The sequence below is a fragment of the Notechis scutatus genome, chromosome 3, assembly GCF_049901735.1.
Source record: "Notechis scutatus isolate UNSWTSFEM ecotype Mainland chromosome 3, rNotScu1.2, whole genome shotgun sequence".
In the NCBI taxonomy this organism is placed as follows: Eukaryota; Metazoa; Chordata; class Lepidosauria; order Squamata; family Elapidae; genus Notechis; species Notechis scutatus.
Genome location: NC_142011.1, coordinates 2965029 through 2991621, shown reverse-complemented (window position 1 = coordinate 2991621; position 26593 = coordinate 2965029). Strand labels below are relative to the sequence as shown.

The 26593-nt window shown below is 51.4% G+C and overlaps 1 protein-coding gene and 1 long non-coding RNA gene across 2 annotated transcripts in view; one reads left to right on the top strand and one right to left on the bottom strand.

Moving 5' to 3' along the window:
• XKR7 (XK related 7) lies at positions 1-25627 on the top strand. The gene is made up of 4 exons (XM_087962418.1): positions 1-203; positions 274-682; positions 21223-21422; positions 24209-25627. The coding sequence occupies exons 1-4, from the start codon at positions 62-64 to the stop codon at positions 25162-25164; spliced, it is 1707 nt and encodes a 568-aa protein (XP_087818544.1). The 5' UTR covers positions 1-61; the 3' UTR covers positions 25165-25627.
• Positions 14202-26593, bottom strand: part of LOC148131055 (uncharacterized) — a 65386-nt gene continuing 52994 nt past the window's right edge. The window contains exon 3 of the long non-coding RNA XR_015749092.1: positions 14202-14353. This is a non-coding gene — a long non-coding RNA (uncharacterized LOC148131055). The remainder of the gene's footprint in view (positions 14354-26593) is intronic.

Below are 26593 nucleotides of genomic sequence, written 5' to 3'. Positions count from 1 at the left end.
CTGCCTGGTCCGGCCGGAAGTCTGGGGCTGTGCCTGCCTTCTCCCTCCCCTCCCCGCCAACATGGCCGCGAAGTCGGATGGCCAGGCGGCCGCCGCGCCCCGTTGCTCCTCGCCCGCGCCCCTCCTGCGCCGGGAAGGCTCCGAGGCGGGCAGCCTCCCGCGGGGGCCAGGCGGACCCCGGCCAGCCCCGCCGCCGCCGCCGCCGCTTCCTCCTCCTGCTCCTCCGCCCCGCCGCCGCCTCCCCACCTTCCTCCTCCTCTCCTTCCCCCGCCGCGCTGCCAGTGCCGGTGCCCGGGCCTCGGGGCCGCGCCTACAGCCTGCGGGACTGCTGCTGGGTGCTGGGCGCCTTGCTGGTCTTCTTCTCGGACGGCGCCAGCGACCTGTGGCTGGCGGCCGACTACTACCTGCGGGGCCGCTACCTGTGGTTCGGGCTGACGCTGCTCTTCGTGCTCCTCCCGTCGCTGGTGGTGCAGCTGCTCAGCTTCAGGTGGTTTGTGTACGACTTCGCCGCCGCGCCCGCCGCCTTCAGCACCAAGGACAGCGCCGCCGCCGCCGCCGCCGCTTCCTCTTCGGCCGCCGCCGCCGCCGCCGCCGCCGCCGGGCCCCGCCTGGGCTGCTGCCGCCTTTGCGTCTGGATCCTACAGGCCCTCATTCACCTGCTCCAGCTCGGCCAGGTCTGGAGGTAGGCCAGCCGCCGCGCCCCATGGGCTAGGGGACTCCTGGGGGTGTGGGGGAGAGCTGGGAGGCGGGGAGGGGGAAAAGAGAGAGAGCCGGGGTTTGGGGGTTATCCAGGTCCTCGGCCACCTTGGTGCAGGCTCGATCTTCCCCAACCAAGCAAAGTCACCGGATGGAAGCCGGCTTTGCTTAAGGACCACGTGTTTCGCAGCGGCCGCCACAGAAAGGGGTTCTGAAATTGAGTGCATGGGAGGGAGAGCCAGGCCTCCTTCACCTGCTCCAGCTCGGCCAGGTCTGGAGGTAGGCGCCGCCGCGCCCCATGGGCTAGGGACTCCTGGGGGTATGGGGGAGAGCTGGAGGCAGGGAGGGGGAGAAGAGAGAGAGCCGGGTTTTGGGGTTTGGGGGTTATCCAGGTCCTCGGCCACCTTGGTGCAGGGTCGATCTTCCCCAACCAAGCAAAGTCACCGGATGGAAGCCGGCTTTGCTTAAGGACCACGTGTTTCGCTTAGCGGCCGCCACAGAAAGGGGTTCTGAAATTGAGTGCATGGGAGGGGAGAGCCAGGCCCTCCTTCACCTGCTCCAGCTCGGCCAGGTCTGGAGGTAGGCCAAACGCTGTGCCCCATGGGCTAGGGGACTCCTTGGGGGTGGCGGGGTTGGGGGAGAGTCGGGAGGTGGGGAGGGGGAAGAGAGAGAGCCGGGCCTTGGGGTCTTGGGGTTTGGGGGTTATCCAGGTCCTCGGCCACGTTGGTGCAGGCTCGATCTTCCCCAACCAAGCAAAGTCACCGGATGGAAGCCGGCTTTGCTTAAGGACCACGTGTTTCGCTTAGCGGCCGCCACAGAAAGGGGTTCTGAAATTGAGTGCATGGAAGGGGAGAGCCAGGCCCTCCTTCACCTGCTCCAGCTCGGCCAGGTCTGGAGGTAGGCCAAACGCTGTGCCCCATGGGCTAGGGGACTCCTGGGGGTGGGGTGGGGGGAGAGCCGGGAGGCGGGGAGGGGGAAAGAGAGAGAGAGAGCCGGGTCTTGGGGTTTGGGGGTTATCCAGGTCCTTGGCCACATCGGTGCAGGGTCGATCTTCCCCAACCAAGCAAAGTCACCGGATGGAAGCCGGCTTTGCTTAAGGACCACGTGTTTCGCTTAGCGGCCGCCACAGAAAGGGGTTCTGAATTGAGTGCATGGGAGGGGAGAGCCAGGCCCTCCTTCACCTGCTCCAGCTCGGCCAGGTCTGGAGGTAGGCCAAACGCTGTGCCCCATGGGCTAGGGGACTCCTTGGGGGGGAGGGAAGATAACCCCGTCTTGGGGTTTGGGATGGATCTGCCTCCCCATCCGCATTGGTGACTTGTGCAGGGTCCCTGGGTGATGGGATCGCTGTTTGCGACCTTCCCCGACCAGCAGAGTCATTGGATGGAAGCGGGGTTCACTTAATGACCACATGTTTGGCTTAGCGACTGCCGCAGAAAAGGTTCTAAAATTGAGTGCACCTGTCTTTACCACTGGAAGGGGAGAGCCAGGCCCTCCTTCACCTGCTCCAGCTCGGCCAGGTCTGGAGGTAGGCCAACCGCTGTGCCTCATGGACTAGGGGACTCCTGAGGGTGGTGGGGTGGGGGAGAGCCGGGAGGCGGGGAGGGGGAAGAGAGAGAGCCGGTGCACGTAACCTTGGGGTCTTGGGGTTTGGGGGTTATCCAGGTCCTCGGCCACATTGGTGCAGGGTCGATCTTCCCCAACCAGCAAAGTCACTGGATGGAAGCCGGCTTTGCTTAATGACCACGTGTTTTGCTTAGCGACCGCCACAGAAAGGGTTCTGAAATGGAGTGCATGGAAGGGGAGAGTCAGGCCCCCCTTCACCTGCTCCAGCTCGGCCAGGTCTGGAGATAGGCCAAACGCTGTGCCCCATGGGCTAGGGGACTCCTTGGGGGAGGGGAAGATAACCCCGTCTTGGGGTTTGGGATGGATCTGCCTCCCCATCCGCATTGGTGACTTGTGCAGGGTCCCTGGGTGATGGGATCACTGTTTGCGACCTTCCCTGACCAGCAGAGTCATTGGATGGAAGCGGGGTTCACTTAATGACCACATGTTTGGCTTAGCGACCGCCGCAGAAAAGATTCTAAAATTGAGTGCACCTGTCTTTACCACTGGAAGGGGAGAGCCAGGCCCTCCTTCACCTGCTCCAGCTCAGCCAGGTCTGGAGGTAGGCCAGCTGCCGTGCCCCATGGGTTAGAGGGCTCCTTGGGGGACCCCAGGCAGGGGGGAGACCCAGGCACATATGGGCATCAGGGGTTTATCAGCGTCCCCGGCCACATTTGTGACTTGCCCGGGTGATGGGATCGCTGTTTGTGACCTTCCCCGACCAGCGAACTCACTGGATGGAAGCTGGGTTCGTTTAACGACCACATGTTTTGCTTAGCAACCGCCGCAGAAAAGGTTCTAAAATGGAGTGTGACTCTTTTATGACGGGGAGCAGAGAAAGAGGCCCTCGTTCATCTGCTCCAGTTCGGCCAGGTCTGGAGGTAGGCCAGCTGCCGTGCCCCATGGGTTAGAGGGCTCCTTGGGGGGACCCAGATCTTGGGGTTTGGGGTTTTAATCTGTGTCCCTGTTTACCTGGCCTTGCTTGTCGCATTTGTGACTTGGGCAAGTTCCCGGATGATGGGATCGCCGTTTGCGAGGAGCAGAATCACTGGGGGGAAGGAAAGCCAGGTTTGCTTAATGACCACATGATTCACTTAACAACCGCCACAAAAAGCATTCTAAAATGGACTCCCTTTACGACCGTATCCCTTAGGGACGGATGCTCCAGTCCATTCGGCACTCGACCTAATCATCAATATGACTGGGGCAGCTGGACCCTCGATCCAAAGGCCCGCGGTGTGTGAAGGGGAGGAGGGTCCAAGGGTCCAAGGCCTTACACAGATTAACAGAGTTGGAAGGGACCTTGTAGGTCATCTAGACCAACCCCCCACCCAAGCAGGAGACTCTACACCATTTCTGACAGATGGGAGTCCAATCTCTTCTTGAAAGCCACCAGGGATGAAGCTCCCACAACTTCTGAAGGCAACTTCTGTTCCATTTGGTTGATCGCTCTCCCTGTCAGGAAATGCCTTTTTATTTCCAGGTTAAATGTCTCCTTGTTCAGTTTCCATCCATTCTTGCTTGTCTGGCCTTCAAAGGGGCTTTAGAAAATAGGTTGACCCCTTCCTTCTCCCTGTGGCAGCCCCTCAAATATTGGAAGATGCTCGCCTGCCACCCCTGGTCCTTCTCTTCCCTAGACTAGCCAGGGCCAGTTCCTGCAAATGTTCTTTATATGTTTTAGCCTCCAGTCCCCTCATCATCCTGGTTGCTCTTCTCTGCCCTCTTTCTCAACATCTTTTTTTAATGTGTGGAGACCAAAACTGGATGCAGTTTCTCTAGGGTGGCCCTTGTGCCCTTTCGGAAGGACAGAGGGCAGAAGAGGGGATGTGGGGGTGGGGTTGCATCAGAAAGCCTGCCAAAAGACAGATGGAAATGGGCTCAGGTCTGCTTCCCATTTGCTGTGATGAGGCAGCTTGGAGAGGAGAGGAGAGGAGAGGAGAGAGAGAGAGAGAGAAAGAGAGAGAGAGAGAGAGAGCGCGCTCTGGGGAGCCATTGACCCCTGAGCCCCCTCCCTGGCTAATGGCTGAGTAGGGACTTTGGGGCTGCTGTCCCCGAGGCCGAAATAGTGAGAGATGCAGAGGACTTTCTACGCAAAAATTGCCAAATCGCCTTGCTCTTCCCTCCTGCCTGGAAGGCTGGCCTGTGCTGGGCCCAGTGGTTCCAACATTCACGACTTAGATGAGGAAATAGGAGGGGAACTGACCAAATTTGCAGATGATACTAAGCTGGCAGGAATAGCTGACACCCTAGAAGATAGGCTGAAGATCCAGAGGGATCTTGACAGACTAGAACCCTGGGCCCTATCCAACAAAATGAAATTCAACGTAGAGAAAAGGAAAGTCTTACACTTAGGCAAGAAAACCCCAAAGGACACATATAGACTGGGGTCAAACCAGGCTCAGTAGCAGAAACTGTGAGGAGGATCTTGGAGTCTTAGTGGACAACCAACTAAATAGGAGCCAGCCATGTGCAGCAGCAGCCAAAAAAGCCAACGCAATCCTAAGCTGCATTAACAGAGGGATACAATCAAGATCAAGGGAGGTACTAAGACCCCTCTATGAAGCCTTAGTAAGGCCACACCTAGAGTACTGCATCCAGTTTTGGTCACCACATTATAAAAAAGATGCTGAGACTCTAGAAAAAGTACAGAGAAGAGCAACCAGGATGATTAGGGGATTGGAGACTAAAACATACGATGAACGGTTGCAGGAACTGGGCCTGGCTAGTCTAGCGAAGAGAAGGACCAGGGGAGACAGGAGAGCATCTTCCAATATTTGAGGGGCTGCCCCAGAGAGGAGGAGGAAGGGGGTCAGGCTATTTTCTAAAGCACCTGAAGGCCAGACAAGGAATAATGGATGGAAACTGAACAAGGAGAGATTTAACCTGAAAATAAGGAGAAACTTTCTGACAGTGAGGACAATCCACCCATGGAACAGAAGTTGCCCTCAGAAGTTGTGGGAGCGCCATCACTTGAGACCTTCAAGAAGATATTGGACTCCCATCTGTCAGAAATGGTGTAGGGTCTCCCTCTTGGGCAGGGGGCTTGGACTAGAAGACCTACAAGGTCCCTTCCAACTATCTGTTATCTGTTAATTCAACTCCCAGAAGATGTTCCCAACTATGCCCGAGATGCAGAGGAGGAGACGCGGCTGACTTAAAAGGCAACGGAGGGCAGCTATCCCATTCCCCTTTGTGCTCCCAAACTATCTTCTGAATTATTTCCGAAATCTTGCAGAGCTCAAGGTTACAGCCAAAGCACCCCACCCCCAATTCTAGCTTTTCCCAGCGAGGGTCCTTCAGATTCAATTCACAGGTTCCCCTAACCAACACGCCCCCCCCACCGATAGACCCTGTGCCCCCAGGGCAGCTCAGGGAGGGAGCGTGCGTCTGTTTGTCTATCATCTGTCTATCTATAATTTGTCTGTCTGTCTGTCTATCATGCCTGTCTATCATCTCTCTGTCTGCCTTTATCTATTTATCTATTTATCTATCTATCTATCTATCTATCTATCTATCTATCTATCAATCTATCTATCTATCTATCTATCTACCTACCTACCTACCTACCTATCTATCTATCTATCTACCTATCAATCTATTTATCATCTATCTATCATCTATAGTTATCATCTTATCTATCATCCATCTATCTATCTATCTATCTATCTATCTATCTATCTATCTATCTATCTATAAGCATAAGTGCACCATCGTGCCTGTCCTATTGTCCCCATTTATTCGTACCTATTTCCTGTATTCTTCCTCATGTTTATACTTATATCTATTATCTTGTAAGTGATTGACATATCAAATAAATAAAAAAATAAAATCTACATCATCTATCATCTGTCTATCATCTGTCTATCCTCGCTCCCTCCATTCCTCCCTCCATCTCTCTCCTCCATCTCTCTCTCTCTCTCTCTCTCTCTCTCTCTCTCTCCCTCCCTCCCTCCCCCCTCTCTCTCTCTCTCTCTCATCATAGGGTAACTCTCCAAAATATCAGCTGGCTTGACAGCCTCTTGATTGGGAAAGGGGTCGCAGTCCATATGCTTCCCTAGCCAAGGAAGGGCTGAGTCCCCACGTCCCACCCCTTCTGTTCCTTTCCTTTCTCCCTCCACCTTTGATCCAACTCTCCCAATCCCCCCCTCCCCCCTCCAAAGCCATGAAACCCGAGGAGAGGTCCTGGTTGGGGACAGAGAGAGGGAGCTGGGGGTCAAATCCCCCCAGAGGGGATTTGGAGGGTCCCTCTACTACAGCTTCAGCCTTCCAGCCTTCCGGAGCAGATGCCTTCTGTCTGGGCCCTCCGGATTTCTCTGCCCCCAAACAGCCCAGCCTTTTCCTTCCACTGGTCTTCCCTCCCTTCAGGGCTGCGATGGATCTGAAATGGATCCTTTTTTTATATATATTTGTCAATTGCTTGCAAGATAATAGATATAAGTAAAAACATGGTTATGAATACATGGATACATAGAAGAAAAATAAAAAAAACAATAGGACAGGGACGGTAGGCACGATTGGTGCGCTTATGCAGGCCCCCCTACAGACCTCTTAGGAAAGGGGTGAGGTCAATAGGAGACAGTCCAAGGTTCAAGTGTTTGGGGTTTGGGGGGGAAAAATGTTCCTGCCGTGTTTTGGAAGCAGGAGACAGTGTCGAAAGAGGCTCAGGCCCCAGAAAGAGTGGAGAGAAGACCAAGATGATCCAGAAGTGGTGGGTGTCCCATCATCTCCAGAGGCTTTTAAGATCTTGCCTCAACAGAAGGGACCTTGGAGGTCATCTAGTCCAACCCCCACCCAAGCAGGAGTCCCTGCACCATTTCTGACAGGTGGCAGTCTAGTCTCTTCTTGAAAGCCTCCAGGGATGAAGCTCCTACAACTTCCGAGGGCAACTCCTGTTCCATGGGTTGAAAAGAGGGTCAAACTCCTGCCTTGGGCAAAGGGTTAGGCTAGAAGACCTCCGAGGTCCCTTCCAGCCCTAAGCCCTATTCTCCATCCTGACCCTCCAAACAGCCTACAAGGCCAGTGCAACAATGGCCTAAGGTCCCCTGCCTTGAGTAGGGGGCTGGATTAGAACAGGGGTCACCAACGCCCCCAACTATGGCCTATTCAGAACTTACATAACCAGCAGGCTGGGCGCACACTCGCGTGTGTGCACACATATCACGCAGCTTGACTTGCACAACTGGCAGGCTGGCACAGGTGCACACACACCTGCAGCTCAACTGAAGCCCCGTTCTCTTCTCCTCCCCCCCCTCCCGAAGCGGGCCACCAAGACGTAAAGGTCCATTGGATTAGTAGACTCCAAGGTCTCACCTACTTTTATGATTCTGAATGTATGATTCTACCATTCGTTCGACGATTCTTTCCATGAATTTCTGAAAAGCAGTCAATCATTCCACCAGAATAGAGCTGGAAGGAAACCTTGGAGGTCTTCTAGTCCAACCCCCTGCTCAAGCAGGAGATGCTGGCGTATACCATTTGAAACAAGTGACTGTCCAGTCTATAATATCTATCCCTATCTTTACATCTATCTATCTATCTGTAATATATTTTTATTATCTATTATCCAGGGGTGGGATTCAAATTTCTTAAGCGGTTCTGTGGGCGTGGCCTAATTTGTGGGTGTGGTTTGGTGGTCGTGTGACTGGCTGGGCGTGGCTTGTATGTAAATATTTATATAAATATTGATTTATTTTTTTTAAATTTAAAAAAAGAGCAACTTTTATCCAAAATCAGGCTAAGCAGGCAGGCAGATTGAGCTGCTCCCAGAATCACAGATTCACTCAGACATCTATCTTTCTGCCATCGGCTACCTGAGTCTGTCACATAAAATTTGCTTGCAAGCAAACTCACAAAATTAACTCACAACACACCATTATGTAAATGTTGAATTTTTTATTAAAAAAAGAGCAACTTTTACCCAAAATCAGGTAAAGTAGTTAGGCAGATTGAGTTGCTCACAGAATCACAGGTTCACTCAGAGATCTACCTTTCTGCAATCTGCTGCCTGAGTCTGCACTGAAAAATAGAAGCTTCAGTCCTAAGGAAGGTTCAGCTCTGCTTTTAGATTAGCTAGAAATCAAGAGATCCAGGGATTTCCTAGTTTCTAGCTAATCTAAATCTCCCAGCACAGCAGATAGTCGAAACAGCTGATGGTTGGGGGGGAAAAAAAGGAAAAATAGCAACTTACCCAAAAATTAGGCTTAGGCATAATGCAGACAATTTGGATGGCGTGCATGCCAGGGTGAGGTAGGGCAGGGCTAGGCAGTGGCGCGATTTGCCGGTTCTCCGAACTGCGCAGAATCATAACAACCAGTTCTATAGAACCGGTCCAACCAGGTAGAATCCCACCCCTGTGGGCACACCTTGGGCGTGGCTGGCCTCCGGGCGACAACTGAAATAACATATATATTTTTTTGCAAAATGTCTGTTTGAGTTGTGAAAGTTGCACCTGTTGTATAGGGCAGAGAGACCCAACATTTTGCTGCAGGGTTTCTCAACTTGACCACTTGAAAATGGGTGGATTTCAACTCCCAGAATTCCCCACCTGGCAAAGTTTAATTCTAGGAGTTGAAGTCCACCTGTCTTAAAGAAGCTGGCTGGGGAATTCTGGGAGTTGGAGTCCACCCATCTTAAAACATTCTGGCTGGGGAATTCTGGGAGTTAAAATCCACCAATTTTTAATCCTTCTGGGTTGGGAATTCTTGGAGTTGATCCACTCATCTTAAAGCTTGCTGGGTAGGGAACTCTGGGAGTTGAAGTCCACCTGTCTTGAAGAAGCTGTCTGGGGAATTCTGGGAGTTGAAGTCCACCCATTTTAATCCTGCTGGCTGGGGAATTCTGGGAGTTGAAGTCCCCCATTTTAACTCCCGCTGGCTGGGGAATTGTGGGAGTTGAAGTCCCCCATTTTAACCCTGCTGGCTGGGGAATTCTGGGAGTTGAAGTCCACCCATTTTAACCCTGCTGGCTGGGGAATTCTGGGAGTTGAAGTCCACCCATTTTAACCCTGCTGGCTGGGGAATTCTGGGAGTTGAAGTCCACCCATTTTAACCCTGCTGGCTGGGGAATTCTGGGAGTTGAAGTCCACCCATTTTAACCCTGCTGGCTGGGGAATTCTGGAAGTTGAAGTCCACCCATTTTAACCCTGCTGGCTGGGGAATTCTGGGAGTTGAAGTCCACCCATTTTCACCCTGCTGGCTGGGGAATTCTGGGAGTTGAAGTCCACCCATTTTAATCCCTGCTGGCTGGGGAATTCTGGGAGTTGAAGTCCACCCATTTTGACCCTGCTGGCTGGGGAATTCTGGGAGTTGAAGTCCACCCATTTTGATCCTGCTGGCTGGGGAATTCTGGGAGTTGAAATCCACCCATTTTAACCCTGCTGCCTGGGGAATTCTGGGAGTTGAAGTCCACCCATTTTAACCCTGCTGGCTGGGGAATTCTGGGAGTTGAAGTCCACCCATTTTGATCCTGCTGGCTGGGAAATTCTGGGAGTTGAAGTCCATCCATTTGGACCCTGCTGGCTGGGGAATTCTGGGAGTTGAAGTCCACCCATTTTAACCCTGCTGGCTGGGGAATTCTGGGAGTTGAAGTCCACCCATTTTAACCCTGCTGGCTGGGGAATTCTGGGAGTTGAAGTCCACCCATTTTAACCCTGCTGGCTGGGGAATTCTGGGAGTTGAAGTCCATCCATTTGGACCCTGCTGGCTGGGGAATTCTGGGAGTTGAAGTCCACCCATTTTAACCCTGCTGGCTGGGGAATTCTGGGAGTTGAAGTCCACCCATTTTAACCCTGCTGGCTGGGGAATTCTGGGAGTTGAAGTCCACCCATTTTGACCCTGCTGGCTGGGGAATTCTGGGAGTTGAAGTCCACCCATTTTGACCCTGCTGGCTGGGGAATTCTGGGAGTTGAAGTCCACCCATTTTAACCCTGCTGGCTGGGGAATTCTGGGAGTTGAAGTCCACCCATTTTGTATCATTCCTATTTTAGTATATGCGCTGCCGAAGAGAGCACAATCACCCATTTTGACCCTGCTGGCTGGGGAATTCTGGGAGTTGAAGTCCACCCATTTTGACCCTGCTGGCTGGGGAATTCTGGGAGTTGAAGTCCACCCATTTTGTATCGTTCCTATTTTAGTATATGCGCTGTCGAAGAGAGCACAATCACCCATTTTGACCCTGCTGGCTGGGGAATTCTGGAAGTTGAAGTCCACCCATTTTAACCCTGCTGGCTGGGGAATTCTGGGAGTTGAAGTCCACCCATTTTAACCCTGCTGGCTGGGGAATTCTGGGAGTTGAAGTCCACCCATTTTAACCCTGCTGGCTGGGGAATTCTGGGAGTTGAAGTCCACCATTTTGATCCTGCTGGCTGGGAAATTCTGGGAGTTGAAGTCCACCCATTTTGTATCATTCCTATTTTAGTATATGCGCTGTCGAAGAGAGCACAATCACCCATTTTGATCCTGCTGGCTGGGGAATTCTGGGAGTTGAAATCCACCCATTTTAACCCTGCTGCCTGGGGAATTCTGGGAGTTGAAGTCCACCCATTTTAACCCTGCTGGCTGGGGAATTCTGGGAGTTGAAGTCCACCCATTTTGATCCTGCTGGCTGGGAAATTCTGGGAGTTGAAGTCCATCCATTTGGACCCTGCTGGCTGGGGAATTCTGGGAGTTGAAGTCCACCCATTTTAACCCTGCTGGCTGGGGAATTCTGGGAGTTGAAGTCCACCCATTTTAACCCTGCTGGCTGGGGAATTCTGGGAGTTGAAGTCCACCCATTTTAACCCTGCTGGCTGGGGAATTCTGGGAGTTGAAGTCCATCCATTTGGACCCTGCTGGCTGGGGAATTCTGGGAGTTGAAGTCCACCCATTTTAACCCTGCTGGCTGGGGAATTCTGGGAGTTGAAGTCCACCCATTTTAACCCTGCTGGCTGGGGAATTCTGGGAGTTGAAGTCCACCCATTTTGACCCTGCTGGCTGGGGAATTCTGGGAGTTGAAGTCCACCCATTTTGACCCTGCTGGCTGGGGAATTCTGGGAGTTGAAGTCCACCCATTTTAACCCTGCTGGCTGGGGAATTCTGGGAGTTGAAGTCCACCCATTTTGTATCATTCCTATTTTAGTATATGCGCTGCCGAAGAGAGCACAATCACCCATTTTGACCCTGCTGGCTGGGGAATTCTGGGAGTTGAAGTCCACCCATTTTGACCCTGCTGGCTGGGGAATTCTGGGAGTTGAAGTCCACCCATTTTGTATCGTCCTATTTTAGTATATGCGCTGCCAAGAGAGCACAATCACCCATTTTGACCCTGCTGGCTGGGGAATTCTGGAAGTTGAAGTCCACCCATTTTAACCCTGCTGGCTGGGGAATTCTGGGAGTTGAAGTCCACCCATTTTAACCCTGCTGGCTGGGGAATTCTGGGAGTTGAAGTCCACCCATTTTGTATCGCTCCTATTTTAGTATATGCGCTGTCGAAGAGAGCACAATCACCCATTTTGACCCTGCTGGCTGGGGAATTCTGGGAGTTGAAGTCCACCCATTTTGACCCTGCTGGCTGGGGAATTCTGGGAGTTGAAGTCCACCCATTTTGTATCGTTCCTATTTTAGTATATGCGCTGTCGAAGAGAGCACAATCACCCATTTTGACCCTGCTGGCTGGGGAATTCTGGAAGTTGAAGTCCACCCATTTTGACCCTGCTGGCTGGGGAATTCTGGAAGTTGAAGTCCACCCATTTTAACCCTGCTGGCTGGGGAATTCTGGGAGTTGAAGTCCACCCATTTTGTATCATTCCTATTTTAGTATATGCGCTGTCGAAGAGAGCACAATCACCCATTTTGACCCTGCTGGCTGGGGAATTCTGGGAGTTGAAGTCCACCCATTTTGACCCTGCTGGCTGGGGAATTCTGGGAGTTGAAGTCCACCCATTTTGTATCATTCCTATTTTAGTATATGCGCTGCCGAAGAGAGCACAATCACCCATTTTGACCCTGCTGGCTGGGGAATTCTGGAAGTTGAAGTCCACCCATTTTAACCCTGCTGGCTGGGGAATTCTGGGAGTTGAAGTCCACCCATTTTAACCCTGCTGGCTGGGGAATTCTCGGAGTTGAAGTCCACCCATTTTAACCCTGCTGGCTGGGGAATTCTGGGAGTTGAAGTCCACCCATTTTAACCCTGCTGGCTGGGGAATTCTGGGAGTTGAAGTCCACCCATTTTGTATCGTTCCTATTTTAGTATATGCGCTGCCGAAGAGAGCACAATCACCCATTTTGACCCTGCTGGCTGGGGAATTCTGGAAGTTGAAGTCCACCCATTTTGACCCTGCTGGCTGGGGAATTCTGGGAGTTGAAGTCCACCCATTTTAATCCTGCTGGCTGGGGAATTCTGGGAGTTGAAGTCCACCCATTTTAACCCTGCTGGCTGGGGAATTCTGGGAGTTGAAGTCCACCCATTTTAACCCTGCTGGCTGGGGAATTCTGGGAGTTGAAGTCCACCCATTTTGACCCTGCTGGCTGGGGAATTCTGGGAGTTGAAGTCCATCCATTTTAACCCTGCTGGCTGGGGAATTCTGGGAGTTGAAGTCCACCCATTTTGACCCTGCTGGCTGGGGAATTCTGGGAGTTGAAGTCCACCCATTTTGACCCTGCTGGCTGGGGAATTCTGGGAGTTGAAGTCCATCCATTTTAACCCTGCTGGCTGGGGAATTCTGGGAGTTGAAGTCAACCCATTTTGACCCTGCTGGCTGGGGAATTCTGGGAGTTGGAGTCCACCCATTTTAACCCTGCTGGCTGGGGAATTCTGGGAGTTGAAGTCCACCGATTTTAACCCTGCTGGCTGGGGAATTCTGGGAGTTGAAGTCCACCCATTTTAACCCTGCTGGCTGGGGAATTCTGGGAGTTGAAGTCCACTCATTTTAACCCTGCTGGCTGGGGAATTCTGGGAGTTGAAGTCCACCCATTTTAACCCTGCTGGCTGGGGAATTCTGGGAGTTGAAGTCCCCCATTTTAATCCTGCTGGCTGGGGAATTCTGGGAGTTGAAGTCCACCCATTTTCACCCTGCTGGCTGGGGAATTCTGGGAGTTGAAGTCCCCCATTTTAACCCTGCTGGCTGGGGAATTCTGGGAGTTGAAGTCCACCCATTTGAACCCTGCTGGCTGGGGAATTCTGGGAGTTGAAGTCCACCCATTTTAACCCTGCTGGCTGGGGAATTCTGGGAGTTGAAGTCCACCCATTTTAACCCTGCTGGCTGGGGAATTCTGGGAGTTGAAGTCCCCCCATTTTAACCCTGCTGGCTGGGGAATTCTGGGAGTTGAAGTCCACCCATTTTGACCCTGCTGGCTGGGGAATTCTGGGAGTTGAAGTCCACCCATTTTAACCCTGCTGGCTGGGGAATTCTGGGAGTTGAAGTCCACCCATTTTAACCCTGCTGGCTGGGGAATTCTGGGAGTTGAAGTCCACCCATTTTGACCCTGCTGGCTGGGGAATTCTGGGAGTTGAAGTCCACCCATCTTAAAGCATGCTACAGAATCCAGTGATGGGGTTGCCATGTCTGAAAGTACCCAACAACAGAGGCATCCATGCTCCAAGGACGTGGCGAGGCTGGGCATTGTTCCAGTGGTGCCGGCCATGGGTGGGTGGTGCACTGGTGCCCATGACAATGTTCTGGTCTCACTGTGGCTTCTGACACACACACACCCTTCGGATGATTGGCAGCCTGGTGATATTGGAGCTGAAAAGTTTAGCTGTTTCCATCTTTGGATTTGGAGAAGCTTTAGGGGATGAAATGAAGGTCTTAAATCTTGAACTCGTTTTCTTCCTTAATCCCACCCAAACACCACAATCACACTGTTTTGCAGCGGCTGGGATTTTAAGCAGCCGAAAATCTGCCTTGAAACCTTACCTTTTTTGGGATTCTGGTTTGTTGCTTAAGAGCCCCTTGGTACCTGGTAGGACGGTTTCCCGTCAGTTGCCCATCTTTCTGAAATTTGGAAGCAGCCAATGGGGGTTTGTGTATAACTTTTGAGCGGTCCAGCTTCTGCTAAGCCATGTTGAAAAGTCCAGTTTTCTAAACAAGGAAGGATTTGTGGTTTAGTGTTGTGTAAAGGCAGGCAAGCGTAGCTTATTTGATCAATAAGCCAATATTAAACCAGACTGGGGCTCTCAAGAGTTGTAAAAGGGGGTAGGAAGGCCATCGTAACCGATAATAGGGGAAACTTTCCTGGGAATCTTTCATAAAGAAACTTCATGGAAATTAATGTGAGGAGGGAGGTAGAGAGGGAGAGGGAGGGAGGGGTGGGGAGAGGGGGAGAGGGAGAAAAGAATGGAGGGAGAAATGAGAGAAGGGAAGGAAAGAAGGCAAGAAAGGTGAAAGTGAGAATGGGAGAGAAAAAGAAAGAAAGAAAAGAAAAGAAAGAAAGAAAGAAAGAAAGAAAGGAAGGAAGGAAGGAAGGAAGGAAGGAAGGAAGGAAGGAAGGAAGGAAGGAAGGAAGAGAGAGGAAAGAGGGAGGGAGAGAATGGATGGAGAGAGAAAGGGAGAGAAAAGGAAGGAGGGAGGGAAGGAAGGAAGGGAGAGGAAGGAAGGATGGGAGTGAGGGAAGAGAAAGAGGAAAGGAGGGAGGGTGGAAGGAAGGGGAAAGGGAGAATGGGAGAGAAATAGGAGAAGGAAGAAAAGAAGGGAAGCAGGGAGGAAAGGGAAGGAGGGAGGGAGGAGGGGAAGAGGGAAGGAAGGAAAGAACAAAGGAAGGAACAAAGGAACAAACAAAGAAATGAAGGAAGGAAAGAAAGGGAAAGGAGAATGGGAGAGAAATAAGAAGGGAGGGAGAAAGGGAGAGAAATGAGAGAAGGGAAGGAAGGAAGGCACGAAAGGTGAGAATGGGAGAGAAATAGGAGAAGGAAAGAAAGAAGGGAAGGAGGAAGGAAAGGGAAGGAGAGAGAGAGGAGAGGAGGGAGGGAAAAGGGAAGGAAGGATTGAAGGAACAAAGGAAGGAATTAAGGAACAAACAAAGAAAGGAACGAAGGAAGGAAGGAAAGAAAGGGAAAGGAGAATGGGAGAGAAATAGGAAAAGAAAAGAAGGGTGGGAGGGAGGGAGGGAGGGAGGGAGGGAGGGAAGGAAGGAAGGAAGGAAGGAAGGAAGGAAGGAAGGAAGGAAGGAAGGAAGGAAGGAAAGAAAGAAAGCAGGCCATGGAAAAGAAGCAGATAACCAGGGAACCATGGGTTTTGAGAAGCTGTTCTCAGTTGGGGGGGGAAGACTCTCTGGAACAGCTGTCAGTCACCTCTCCCGGGTGATGAGCCTGCTGAGTAAGCAGAGGTTGTAGGAACAACACGAAGCAAATTACACGGACTGAGCAAATGAGAGTTTGCCCCTGGAGATGGTGTTGAATGGGAAGCCCACAAGGCACCACTTCCTTTCCAAATCAAGAGTTGTCACTCAGCTAATCGAGAATTTTTGCAATGAGACCGAGAAGAAATATAAGCCGGCAGGAAGTCCTCGACTTACGACCACAATTGAGCCCAAAACTTCCATCTCTAAGCGAGACATTTGTTAAGTAAGGTTTGCCCCATTTTACAACCTTTCTTCCTGCTCAGGGGTGGCCTCCATTGTGGTCGTAAGTCAAGTGGATTGCTGACGTTGTTAAGTTAGTGACGGTTGTTAAGTGAATCTGGCTTCCCCGTGGACTCTGCTTGTGAGAAGGTCACAAAAAGGGGATCACGTGACCCCGGGGACACTGCAACCGTCGTAAATGTGAGCCAGTTGGCAACTGTCTGAATTTTGATTACATGACCGCGGGGAGGTTGCAACCAATGGTGGGATTGGAATAACTTAACAACCGATTATCTGGGTGTGGCTGGCTGGTCATGTCACCGATCACACCCAGCCCCGCCTCCCAGCCACTCGCCTCAAAGGCAGAGGTAGGATTCAGCTGGTTGGCCCTGCCCCCGCCTGTTTTTTGGCCTGTTTTTTGCAAACAGCCCCAAAAATGGCCTGAAAATGTCACGAAAATTCACCTGAAAACACCCCCAAAATGACCAAAACTGCCCTGAAAACACATCCAAAAATGCCCCCCCAAAACGGCCTGAAAATGGCATGACAATGGCCTGAAAATGCCCCCAAAATGACCAAAACCGTCCTGAAAACACCCCCAAAACATCTGGAAAACAGCCTGAAAATGGCCCAAAAATGGCCCAAAAAAACAGCCTGAAAACACCCCCAAAAAATGACCAAAAACACCCTGAAAACATTCCAAAAAACACCCCAAAATACCTGAAAATGGACCGAATATGGCCTGAAAAATGGCCTGAAAATGCCGCAAAAATGGCCTGAAAACACCCCCAAATATGACTAAAAACATCCTGAAAACACCCCCCAAATTCCCCAAAATACCTGAAAATGGCCTGAAAAATGAACTGAAAACATCACGAAAAATGGCCTGCAAACACCCCCCAAAAACAACCAAAACAGCCTGAAAATACCTCAAATTATGCCCCAAAACACCTGGAAAATGGCTTGAAAATGGCCCAAATTGGCCCCAAAAATGGTCCAGAAAACAGCCAGGAAAACATGCTGAAAAACAAGTGGGGGTGAGGCCAGCCTGTGGTGGGATTTGCCGGTTCACCGAACTGCACAGAATGTTAACAACCGGTTCTCCTGAACCGGTGCGAACCGGCAGCTGCCCACCCCTGATTACGATGGTCATTAAGTGTAAAAAATGATATTAGGTTCCTTTTTTCAGGGCCGTTGTAAGAACGACTTGTACTTTGGCCTGAAAACGTTTGACTTTTGCAAAGTGAAAAGCTGCCAAATGCCGCTCAGATTCCCCCTTTGGGCTGCATTCACACAACTCCTGAAATATCCCGGTTGAGCAAACACGGTGGATCCATCCCAGGCCTTAAAAAAAGCAAACCGTATGAAAGCAAAATGTAATTTTCTGGCTTGCGCAGCCTGTGGGAACTGTTGCCCCCCCCCCCCTTCCCAACACACACACACACACACACATATATACACACATCCTGGGCTTGTGTGTTGTGTGAACGCAGCCCAAGGTTGGAGAACATCTGCTCATTTTGGAAGACAAACCCTGGTGCTCCGGATGGCTGGGTTGGTTCCAGACTCGAGAGGCTCAGCAGAGAAAGGTCAAAGGCGCTGTGGAGATGGATTTCTTTGTGTTTTTTTTTTTAAATGGGTTTTGGAAAAATTCCCAGCTTCCCAAAAGCTCCCGCGTTTTGCTGATGCCCTGAATTGCTTTCGGAAGCGCTGAATGGAGAAGGAGCCAAGAAACCAGCGCGGTTTTTCTCCCCCTCCCCAACCCTTCCTTGGAAGATGCGGTGTGGCTCAGCTGCCGCTGCTCAGAAATGGAAAATAATATTATATTACAGGGCAGGAGGGGGAAGGAACCCTCCCCCTTCCTTTCATCCCAGAACAGCATCGCGAAACAGAATAACAAGGGTCGGGAGGGATCTCGGAGGTCTTCTAGTCCAACCCGCTGCTCAAGCAGGAGACCCTGACAGAATTACAGAATAACACAGGGGAAAACACACGCTGTGTTGACCACAAAGCAACTGGATAGTGTGTGAGGTGGTGGCAGGGTGTGTACGACAATGGAGAATCCAGTGTGTATCAGCCAACAAGAAGCTGAAGGTCCCACACTTATGGTGCAGGGTGCTAAATTGGGAGAGTTTAGCTGGAAACTGGGAGATGGTGAATTCTAGTCCTGCCTTAGCCATGATAGCTAACTGGGTGACTTTGGGCCAATCACCAGGAGAAGGTGAATTCTAGTCCTGCCTTAGCCATGATAGCTAACTGGGTGACTTTGGGCCAATCACCAGGAGAAAGTGAGTTCTAGTCCTGCCTTAAGCATGATAGCTAACTGGGTGACTTTGGGCCAATCACCAGGAGAAAGTGAGTTCTAGTCCTGCCTTAACCATGAAAGCCAACTGGGTGACTTTGGGCCCATCACCAGGAGACAATGAATTCTAGTTCCACCTTAAGCACGAAAGCTAACCAAGTGACTTTGGGCCAATTTCTCTCTCTCTCTTTCACCCCAACCAACCTCGTAGTGTTGTCGTCATTGTGAGCAACACAGGAGGAGGAAGGTGTGTTGGATGTGTGTTCATCCCCTCCTTGAGTTCTTTGCAGAGATGATAAAGGCAGGATAACAAATGAATAAATAAAAACGGCTGAATAACCCACCTTTCTTAACTTACCAGCCTTGCTTTCGCGATTCAGGAGACGGAACGAGAAACCACGAATGTGATTTTTTTTCAATGAACGGAGACCCTCGGCCTGAAATAGAAGCTGGGGGGTGATTATTATTTTTTAAGTGGGGGGATGGAGTGCAGATATGGCTGAGTACCTAAAATGCCAAAGAGGGGAAGGATGGCAAAAGGTTTTGATTTCTGCACTCTCCAGAAAAGAAGGAAACAGCTGAGAATGCAGCTGAACTGAGTTAACAACCTTGGCCAGTGACCTCTCCCCAGCGCGCCAATTCTGGGAGAATATAAACGGCACAACACCCCCCCCCAAAAAAAATGCAGATCCTGCCTTTACGGCTTCCAGATTTAACCGCGACTATTTTCTCCACTCCGTGAATTAAGCTTGATTGCCAAAATGTCGAGTGGTTTAATATCTGAATCCCAAGGAGCTTTTGAGTATTTCAAAAGACACAGCTGCATAAATATTCTTCCCCCTCCTCCACAGCCCCCAGTTGCGAATGATCTAGATTTCATTAAAATCCTGGTGTTTGTTTTTTTTGAAAATGATGCACAGTTTGTTATTATTATTTTTATTATAAAATACCCTATTTCTGCCCCATTTTCTTTCCTCTTTCACACCCTAAAGAAAATGGGGAATGACCTTACAGGCCATTTTCTTTGTCCTTTGATCGTTTTATGGAGGTGAAATTCTGGTATGGAGACAGATTCTGCTTGATTTTATTTTTATTTTATTTTTGCCGGGTGTATCCAGGGGCTTCTCGACTTACAACAGCTCATTTAGCGACCGACTTGCGACGGTATTGAAAAAAAGTGACTTATGACCGTTTTTCACACTGACGGCCACCTGTGAATCAGAATTACAAGTCAGGTGATCAAAATTCCCATGCTTGGCAGACCGACTCGCGTTTATGACGGTTGCGATATGTCCCGGGTTTTCACCTTTGGCCACCTTCTGACAAGCCAAGTCCATGGAGAAGCCAGATTCACTTAACAACCGTGTTATTAACTTGTTGACTGCAGGGTGACAACTCATAAAACATTCCTATGCCTGTTTTAATAGTTGCCATTAAAAAAAAAAAGTGGGGGGGGAGGAAGGCAATCTAGAAGAGCCGTGCAGCAGTTTAGAAGCAAAAGTACATTCCAACTCTTTATTTTTAAAAGACTGTAACTAAACTACCAGAGCTTTTGCCCGCGAATATATTTAATTGGAGAACGTGAATGATGACACCCAACCCCTGAAGGTGCTCAATGGGAGAATCTGGTTTAGGAGGGGGGGGGAAACAGGGTCCCAGGGGAGTGTAAATTATGTAGGCCAGAGTTGGCTTCATGCAGGGCAGGACCAGGATGTCACCTCTAATAAATCCTTTGAAGCTTTTTGAAGTTTGGCTTGAGAATCATGATTTCATTAGGGCGATCGCTGGAATCCTGACACTCAAAACCAGGCACAGCTTTGATGATACATCATGGCTCCTGTCTTGATTTTTTTTTTTTTTTTGACCTGCCCTGCAGGTGTCTTCTTCATCTTCTCCTCTGAGCTTGGAGAGCAGAAGGTCTTCTGGAGTACGTTCTGCTTTGGGCACTAGGAGGGTTCCAGAGCGCAGGTTGGCGGTCTCTGGTCTCATGGAGCTGGATCAGAGTCCTCTTCTATTTTCACCAGTTTGATCAATGGCGCTTCCGGCCTAGGGTCAGCTTGTAAAACATTCCTATGACCGTTTCCAAATGGCCATACGAAGGGCTGGGGTGGGTGGGAGAACCTTGAAGGAGCAGACGGCAAGTGAACATTCCAAGCTTATCTCAGTTTTGCTTTATAAAGGTCAAGAAGTGAGAGGAGCCGAATGTCAACTCATAAAACATTCCCAGGCCTGTTTTAGTAGTTGCCATTTAAAAAAGGGGGGGTGAGGAAGGAAATCTGCAAGAGCAGAGCAGCAGTTGGGAAGTGGAAGTACGTTCCAACTCTTATCTTTAAAAGAGTGTAACTAAAATGCCAGAGCTTTTGCCCGTGAATATATTGAATTGGAGAACATGATTGATGACACCCAGCCCATAGGAGAGCTCAATGGGAGAATCTGGTTTATGACACACCCAGGGGGGAGGGGGGGAAACAGGGTCACAGGGGACTGGAAATGACATAGGACAGAGTTGGCTTCATCCAGGGCAGGGCCAGGATGTCGCCTCTAATGGATCCTTTGAAGTTTTTTGAAGTTTGGCTCGAGAATCATGATTTCATTAGGGCGATTGTTGGAATCCTGACATAGGGATTCACTTAACAATGGTGGCAAGAAAGGTTGTAAAATGGGACAAAATTCACAGAGCAACTGTCTCGCTTAGCAATAGAACTTTTTGGGCTCCCTTGTGGTCATAGGTTGAGGCCAAAATTTTGATCCCATGATTGCAATGGTCATAAGTGTGAAAAACAGTCATAAGTCCCTTTTTCCAGTGTCACTGTAACTTTGGTCACTAAACAAACAGATGTAAGTCGAGGACTACCTGTGTTTATGATGGTCCCTTCTGACAACCCAAGGAGACAGATTCACTTAACAACCGTGTGACTAACTTTAATTGCAGCGTGTCGTTTAACAACCGTGGCGAGGAAGGTTGTAAGCTGGAGCAAAACTCACGAAACCGCTGTCTCGCTTAGCAACGTAGATGTGGGGCTCCCTTAGGGGTCGTAAGTCGAGGACAAACCTGTGCACGCCTTCCTCTCTCCCTGTCCTTCCCCACAGGTACCTGAGGAGCCTCTACCTGGGTCTCCAGAGCCGCTGGCAGTCCGAGCATCGCCAGCGCCATTTTTACTGGAGGATGATGTTCGAATGTGCCGACGTCAGCATGTTGCGCCTTCTGGAGACCTTCCTCAAGAGCGCCCCGCAACTGGTGCTGCAGCTGAGCATCATGGTGCAACAGAAGCGGATTGACCCCCTGCAAGGTAAGCGGAGGTGGGCCCCGGTGGGAGGGGAGGGGTAGGAAGCAGCCGTGGGATCCTGCCGGTTCAGTGTTCGAGGAGGGAGGAAGAAAAGTAGATGGAAGGGAGGCCGAAAGGAAGGAGAATGGAGGGAGGATGAAAAGAGGAAGGAAGGAAGAGAAGGAGAGATGAAGGAAGGAGGAGGGGAGAGTAAAAGGGAGGGAGGGAAGGAAGGAGAAGATAGGGAGGATATAGAGGAAGGAAGGAGGGGAGAGGGAGGGAGGAGAAAGGAGGAAGGAAGAGGAGGGAGGGAGGAGGAAGAAAGGAAAGGGGAGGGAGGATAAAGAGAGGAAGGAAGGATAAGGGAGGGAGGGAGGAGAAAAAGGAAGGAGGAAGGAAGAAAAGAGGAGGGATGGAAGTAGGAGGCAGGACGGAAGGAGAATGGAGGGAGGAAAAAGGAAGGAGGGGAGGGAAAGAAGGAAGGAAGAAGGAGAGGAGAGTAAAAAGGAAGGATGGAAAGGAAAGAAGGAGAAGCTAGAGAAGATAAAGAGGAAGGAAGGAGGAGAGAGGGAGGGAGGATAAAGGAGGAAGGAAGAGGAGGAAGAAAGGAAAGGGGAGGGAGGATAAAGAAAGGAAGGAGAAGAGGGAGAAGGAAGGAAGAAGGAGGGAGAGAAAAGAGGAACAAACAAAAGAAGGAACAAAAGAAGAAAGGAGGAGAGAGATAGTTTGGGTGGAACATGTGTGCCATTTTCGATGTCCCTTCGGGAATGGAATGTTAGAAGCTCGTTGGGTCAAAGAAGGAGGATCCTACCTGTTCTACTACACACACCTAACACGCACGCGCCACTTTCCCCACACCAGCTGAGCCTGCAGCGCCAATCAGCCGAGAGGATAAGGAAGAGAAAAGTGTAGGGAGTGTTGGGAGGGCCAATCCTGAGCTTTTCTCTTCTTTCTACTCTCAGTTGATCGTCTGTTCGTCGGAGGCTTTTAATTTTTTTTTACTACCAGTTCAGCCGAACCGGTCCAAACCGGTAGTGTGCCACCACTGAGTAGGAGACACCTGGAGAAGGGGAGAGCAAGCCCCTAGAGCAGAGGTCTCCAAACTTGGCAACTTTGAGATTGGTGGACTTCAATAGTTGCCAAGTTGGGAGATCCCTGCTGCCCTAGAGTAGACATTGGGAATTGGGGCCAACCTTGGTACTCTTTGAGCTTGGTTGTTTTCTCGCAGACATTTCATGACCCGACTAGGTAATATGGGGTGGGGTTTGTGGAGAGGAGGAGGAGGAGGAGGAGGAGGAGGAGGAGGAGGAGGAGGAGGAGGAGGAGGAGGAGGAGGAGGAGGAGGAGGAGGAGGAGGAGGAGGAGGAGGAGGAGGAGGAATAATAATTGTGAAATCCTTGGTGCTCTGATCTTGGTGCTTTTCTTGCAGATCTTTCATGACCCAACTAAATAACATCATCAGTGTTAGAAGGAAGTGGGGTTTGCGGAGAAGAGGAGGAGTGTGGGGTTCCTAGTACTCTATGAGTTTGGTTGATTTCTTGCAGACATCCCATAACCCAACTAGGGAACATCATCAGTGCTAGAAAGGAGTTGGGTTTGTGGAAAGGAGGAGGAGGAGGAGGAGGAGGAGGAGGAGGAGTTGAGGTCCTTGGTGCTCTCTGAGCTTCGTGGTTTTCTAGCAGACCTTTCATGACCCAACTAGGTAATTTCATCAGTGCTAGAAGGAAAGGGGGTTTTCAGAGGAGGAAGAAAATTGTGGAGTCCTTGCTGGTCTCTGAGTTTGATTGTTTCCTTGCAGAAGTTTCATGCTAGCCCTGATGATGTTACTTAGTTGGGTCGTGAAACGCCTCCAGGAAAACAATCAAGCTCAGAGAGCACCAAGGACCCCCCCAGCCCTCCTCCTCCTCCTTCCCTGCTCCTCCACTCCACAAACCACACCCCATTTTTTCCCCCATCACCACTTGTGTCATGTTGGTTTGACTTCTCCGGAGTCCTTTCCCATATATATATATACGAACACCAACGTAGCGGTTGGGTGGTTGACCTTCCAGTCTCCTTGTCTTCCTTGGTGATATACCTCCATGGGTTTTTTTTCCTTCTCTCCTCTTGGTTTTCCTTCAGATCAATCCTCTTACCCCCCCTCCCTCCCATCCAGGCTCTAGGCTAGTGGTGTCAAACTCGCGGCGTCACGTTGTCGTCACGTGACGCACCGCGACTTTCCCCCCGCTTCGCTAAACCAGGGGGTGGAGAGAGGCTAGCATGGGAAGCATCCGGCCCGTTTGACACCCCCTGCTCAACGCTGTCACCCCATCCCTGGGGTCTCTCCTCCAGCTCCATTTCTTCCCTAGAGAACCTTCAAGGACACCTTGTCTCAGGGGTGGGCTGCTAGGGGGTTTGCGTGGGTTCGAGAAGACCGTCTAGCTAAGGTTCGATGCCGTTTGGAGAACCTGCAAATCCCACGCCTGGCTAGCCCCTTTCGCTGCTCCCCTCCCCTCCCAGGAGTCTCACCCACCGCCAGATAAGTGTAGGGCCTGCACAGAAGCCCAGGAAGAGCTAAAAATGGGACTCCCGGAAGTTCCAGAAGGCTGGAAACGGGCCCGTTTCTGGCTGCTGGAGAGCCTCCAGAGCCCGGGGAGGGCAAACCCCCCCCCCTGCCGTGGTGCAGGAGGCTGACTAGACCATGCCCACCATGGCCACGCCCACCCAGCAACCAGGCCGAGAACCCATTGCTAAAATTTTTGAAGTTCACCCCTGCCTTGTCTTCTCCCTAATTCGTTGTTCCCCTTTGTCTCTCCGTTCCTTTCGGGAAGGTTTCTCCGCTTCCGCCTCGCTGGTGTCTCTGGCGTGGACCTTGGCCTCTTACCAAAAGGTGCTCCGGGATTCCCGGGAAGACAAGATGCCCATGTCCTACAAAGGAGCCATGGTCCAGATCCTGTGGCACCTCTTCACCATTGCCGCCCGAGCCATCGCCTTCGCCCTCTTTGCCTCCGTTTTTCAGCTCTACTTCGGCATCTTCATTGTCACCCACTGGTGCATCATGACCTTCTGGATCATCCAAGGCGAGACGGATTTCTGCATGTCCAAGTGGGAGGAGATCATCTACAACATGGTGGTGGGCATCATCTACATCTTCTGCTGGTTCAACGTCAAAGAAGGCCGCAGCCGGTGCCGCATGTCCATCTACTACATCATAACCCTGCTGGAGAACGCCGCGCTGACGGGCCTCTGGTACTGGTTCCGCGAACAGTACCTGATCTCCGAATTCTACGCCTTGATCATCGTCTGCGTGGTGGCCTCCAGCTTCGCTTTGGGAGTCTTCTTCATGTTCATCTACTACTGCCTCTTGCATCCCAGTGGAACCATTTTCGGGGCCCAGAACACTGGCTGCCTCTGTGGGGAAGAGTCCACTGCCATACCCCGGGCTATGGGGCCTCCACCAGATGTGATCACCAGTCCGCCACGCTCCTTGCCAAGGACTACAGAACGAGAGGGGATACCAGGGGACAGAGACAGCTGCGGGCCAGTCTTTCAGGTCAGGCCCAGCATGCCTTCCACCCCCATAGCCCGGGCCCCACGGACAGAGGGGCCTGTTATTCGCATTGATTTGCCACGGAAGAAGTACCCCGCCTGGGACGCCCATTTCATTGACAGGCGTCTCCGTAAGACCATTCTAGCTCTTGAGTACACCTCTCCTGCCACGCCACGCCTACAGTATCGCAGCATGGGGGCGTCGCAGGAGCTATTGGAATATGAGACCACTGTGTAAGCAGGCCAGGAGGGACCCTACCAGGCCTCGTGGGCTGAACCGGGTCCAAACAGCCCGAGTGAGCAGGCTTTGGGACTGTCCCGGTCCTTTTTGGGTGGGACGGTGGGAGTGGCAGTCCAGGAAGCATCAGGATGTCCCATTCTCACATCGCGATAATTCAGTTTAATTCCTCCTTCTCATGATATGGACTGTTCGTGGCCCTCTCGTATAATGGTGGTCAACTGGTGCTATTTGCTGTTCTCTCAGCTCACCATCTGGGCTATGCATTCGGTGGGTTGTGAATCCCCTTGCCCCGTCCCTGTGGGCAGGTCCCCTGTTTGTCCTCCTCCCGAGTTGCGTTCCAGGAGGGACCCTATTTCCCAGCCAAGCCTCTCTCAAAATACCTCACTGTGACTTTGAGCCAAGGCCACCAAGGGCTTCTCTTATCTACGGTGCCCACGAAGTGGTTGGCTGGGAGTGGGTGGGTGACACGAGCAGAGGGGGCCATCTCCGTGGGGAGTGGGGGGACATGGGGGGGGAGGTGATGGGAACCGAACAGCCCAAGGGAGTCCTGGAACGGGGTGGGAAGACGTTTGTAAAGGAGGAGGAGGGATGGATTTTAGGTTGCGGGCTACTTTCTGGCAACGGAGGGGTGGGATTCAACCCCAGGACTGGGTATCAGTGGGTGCTTTGCTTTTGCTGGAACGAGATCGGGGGAGGGGGCTGGCAAGTTTTCACGCAGGAAACAGAGCTGGTGTAGAGAAGTAGCACCCTTCACCCCGTTTTCGACTCGTCCCCAAATTGTACAGAAAGATTTCCCAAGACGGCGTTTCCATCAGACGCCGTCTGTCTGGGAGGGCAGATTCTGGATTTGGGGAAGGGTTTGTAGCAGGGGTGGGATTCGACCGGTTCAGACCGATTCGAGCAAACCGGATGTTAAATTGAACCGAACAGCTGGCCCCGCCCACCCTGCCCCTCCCCTCCCGGGAGTCTCCACGCAACCTGTTTGTCATGCAGGTAAGTGCAGGGTTTTGCACGGAAGCTCTGGGAGGGAGAAAAATGGTTCGAACCGGAAGTTCCTACCGGAAGTCCAGAAACGGACCTGTTTCCGGCTTCCCGAGGCCCTCCGGAGCCTGGGAGAAGCCATTTTCTCCCTCCCGGAGGCCCGAGAGAAGCCTACGGACTCTGGGGAAGGCAAAAAAAAACAGGACTCCAGGAAGTTCTGATAGGCCACGCCCACCCAGCAAGCAGGCAGTGAACAGGTTGCTAGAATTTTTGAATCTCACCCCTGGTCTGTAGTGCCATTGGGTGTCCTTATTCACAGGATGGGGACAGGAGGGAGGGGCGGGAAACACCCTTCCTTGCCTCCTTTCCTAAGTCTGTTTATCTGCCTCCAAATGAACGAGAGGGCTTCCTGAAGGAGCCGATCCGATTCTAGGGGCCCCTGGAT

Coding starts and splice junctions, on each gene's coding strand:
- XKR7 (XM_087962418.1), top strand. CDS start 62: ATGGCCGCGAAGTCGGATGGCCAGGCGGCCGCCGCGCCCCGTTGCTCC. Junction 204..273: donor AGCCCCGCCGCCGCCGCCGC/CGCTTCCTCCTC, acceptor CTTCCCCCGCCG/CGCTGCCAGTGCCGGTGCCC. Junction 683..21,222: donor CAGCTCGGCCAGGTCTGGAG/GTAGGCCAGCCG, acceptor CCTTCCCCACAG/GTACCTGAGGAGCCTCTACC.